The 2,500-nt window shown below is 38.7% G+C and overlaps 1 protein-coding gene across 2 annotated transcripts in view; it reads right to left on the reverse strand.

Moving 5' to 3' along the window:
• Window positions 1–1,490: 1,490 nt before the first annotated feature.
• Window positions 1,491–2,500, reverse strand: part of LOC138015037 (coiled-coil domain-containing protein 66-like) — a 95,991-nt gene continuing 94,981 nt past the window's right edge. The window contains exon 19 of one of the 2 annotated variants that reach the window (XM_068861938.1): window positions 1,491–2,426. In XM_068861938.1, the coding sequence (XP_068718039.1) occupies window positions 2,353–2,426 (74 nt within the window). In that variant the 3' untranslated portion in view covers window positions 1,491–2,352. The remainder of the gene's footprint in view (window positions 2,427–2,500) is intronic. The other variant, XM_068861937.1, reaches the window with a different exon arrangement.

Consider the following 2,500-nt stretch of genomic DNA (forward strand, 5'->3'; position numbering starts at 1 on the left):
TGGTAACATCTCTTGTATCTCGATCAGAGCCAAGATGGCGTCGAGATTTAAGACAGTGACCATTGAAGAAGTTACGAAATTAAAAGAAGCGGCAGAAAATTTAAATACGCGAAAGAGCACAATTAACTGGGTGAGGGTTTTTGAGAAGTGGTGTGACGAAAATAGCCTTGAGAAAAACCTGGAGATGATTCTTACCGAGCAGTTGGATAAAGTACTCGAGCGATTTTACGCCAATCATTTGAGAAAGATTGACAGTTGCCTTAATTTTGAAACATGAACAGGCACGAAGAATTCGAGAGGTATTTTTTGTGAAGAAACTCAGAAAATTACGAACTTTAGCAAAAATGTATGCTTTAAACGAAAACTGTATTCTTCTTAATGTTCTCGGTTTTCGATACAATCAACCAGTAAAAACAATTACGGTTGTGAGCGTAATTTGTCACCCACGACATTAAAAGGTAATCAAATGGTTTTCTCGTGAAATTAGGAAATAATAGACCTTTTCGGCTTGTACATTTTGTTTTCCCAATAACAGATCATGTGATAATACTCAAGAGGTTTGGTCTTTTGTTTTGTTCATTAAAATGAGGGCATGCAAGCATGAATATGCCTGCATACACTCTTTTTAATGAACAAAACAAAGGACCAAGCCTCCTGAGTATTATCACATGATCTGTATTGGGAAAACAAACTGTACAAGCCGAAAAGGTCTATTTCACTTCACTTCTTCTCGTCTAAAGGCTCGGGAAATTATCAGAATTTTGACAAAACGCAAGTGAAATTATTTCCTAATTTCACTCGTCGCCATTTGATCACACATACTAATCACATAAGCCGTTGTAATAGCTGCGTCCTGACCTGCATCGCATCGCTTCCAAACCAAGCCTTCACCTGATATGTTGATTTGATTCTCTCGAACCATTCATTCCGATCTCTATCTGAAATATCAAGAACTAGCAGCCGAATGAAACACACGCGAAGGTTAAATTTTCGTAAACAAACGGACACGCAAAATGTTATAACAAGCTTGGGATTGAACCTCAATAGGGAAAATGTCTGCCTACAGACAGTTCTGCCGCCTCGCCAGCCTTGCTTATTCGTTCGGCTGGCTTGTTGTCAACAAGGCCGAACATGCAGTTGATACTACAGCTCCCTCCCCCTGAAATTGCAGGTCTTGTTTAAACTTTAAAGGCGTTCGTAAGTTGAAGTCATTCTAGGTTCTTGCACAATGCCACTGTGTTCGCGGTTAGTTCAAAGGATTGAGCATAAGCGGTGAAAGCATCGTTCTACAAAAACTCGGTCGAGCAATTAAGCTATGACTGCGGAATTCGTTTTACAGGTGGTACTGATGAGTCAGAATTAATGTTCTTCCAGAAATTGTCTCCCACAGTGATCTATTTACATGAACAGAGCTTCAGATTATCAGTAAGTAACTGTAGAGTCCCAATGAAGTTACTAAGGCAACAACGTCAGCAAAAATTGCAGACACTTTTTTTGCTTTTTTTACTAGCAACATACAGAAAACGTGACCGCAAATGACAGGCCAAACAAGAGAACTCAAAACGTGGCTAAGTAAGCAGATGATTCTTTATAAGGTGTAACTTGCTAGGTGGACTTGGTATTTGACAAACCCGATAACGATTTAAACGTGAAAAAAGTGGCTTTTATTAACGAAACTGTTGCAAGCCTGTTCTGATTAATGGCGTGTACATTTTACAAAGGAAACAACGTTAAAGTTGCAGTACACCGTGAAACCGCTAGAAGTAGAAATCTTAAACTAACTATGATTAAACATATCCCAAAAAAACCATCTTCTTTGGAAGAGGCCATTCCGGAATTGCGCAGGGAACTGGGGCGAGTTTCAAATTTGAACCAATCGATAAATTGACACCATCACCAAGTTACGCACTCTAAAACATAATTCAAAATCCATACAAACATCTCTAATTTAGAGGCAGCGTCCCCCAAAACCATATGAAGTCCTAAAATTTTTACGATTTCTGTAATACTCATAAAAATAGGCAAACAAAGTGATTTTCACGTCAACTATTTGCAAATAGTAGTTCCATGAGAGGATTTTCCAGTTGTCCTAAATGTGATAAAATTTTTTAACGCCCCAGTTCCCTGCGCAATTCCGGAATGGCCTATACGAATGATGCCACGAATGAAACCTTCATACAGTTTCTCATTGGACACAAAATGAAACTTAGGCATAGGACTAAAAGATCTGGCTCAAACGTCTTTCAAATTCTACCCGTAAGAAAGGTTATATGACACCTCGCTCGATGTTCTTCATCCTTAGCTTTTATACTTCAAAACAATGGTAAGGGTGCACGAGAAGCCAAGCATTTTTCAGGTCCATGTTAACTCGAGTTTTCTCATGACAATGCACCAAACTGAAGTTCTCGTTCCTTCATCATAAGTCCCTGTTACGAAAAAAATTCACAACTTTAACAATGCACTAGCCGAGCTCTCTTCCATGATTATAACATAACTTTTA

The sequence above is a fragment of the Montipora capricornis genome, chromosome 9 (assembly GCF_036669925.1).
Source record: "Montipora capricornis isolate CH-2021 chromosome 9, ASM3666992v2, whole genome shotgun sequence".
Classification (NCBI taxonomy): domain Eukaryota; kingdom Metazoa; phylum Cnidaria; class Anthozoa; order Scleractinia; family Acroporidae; genus Montipora; species Montipora capricornis.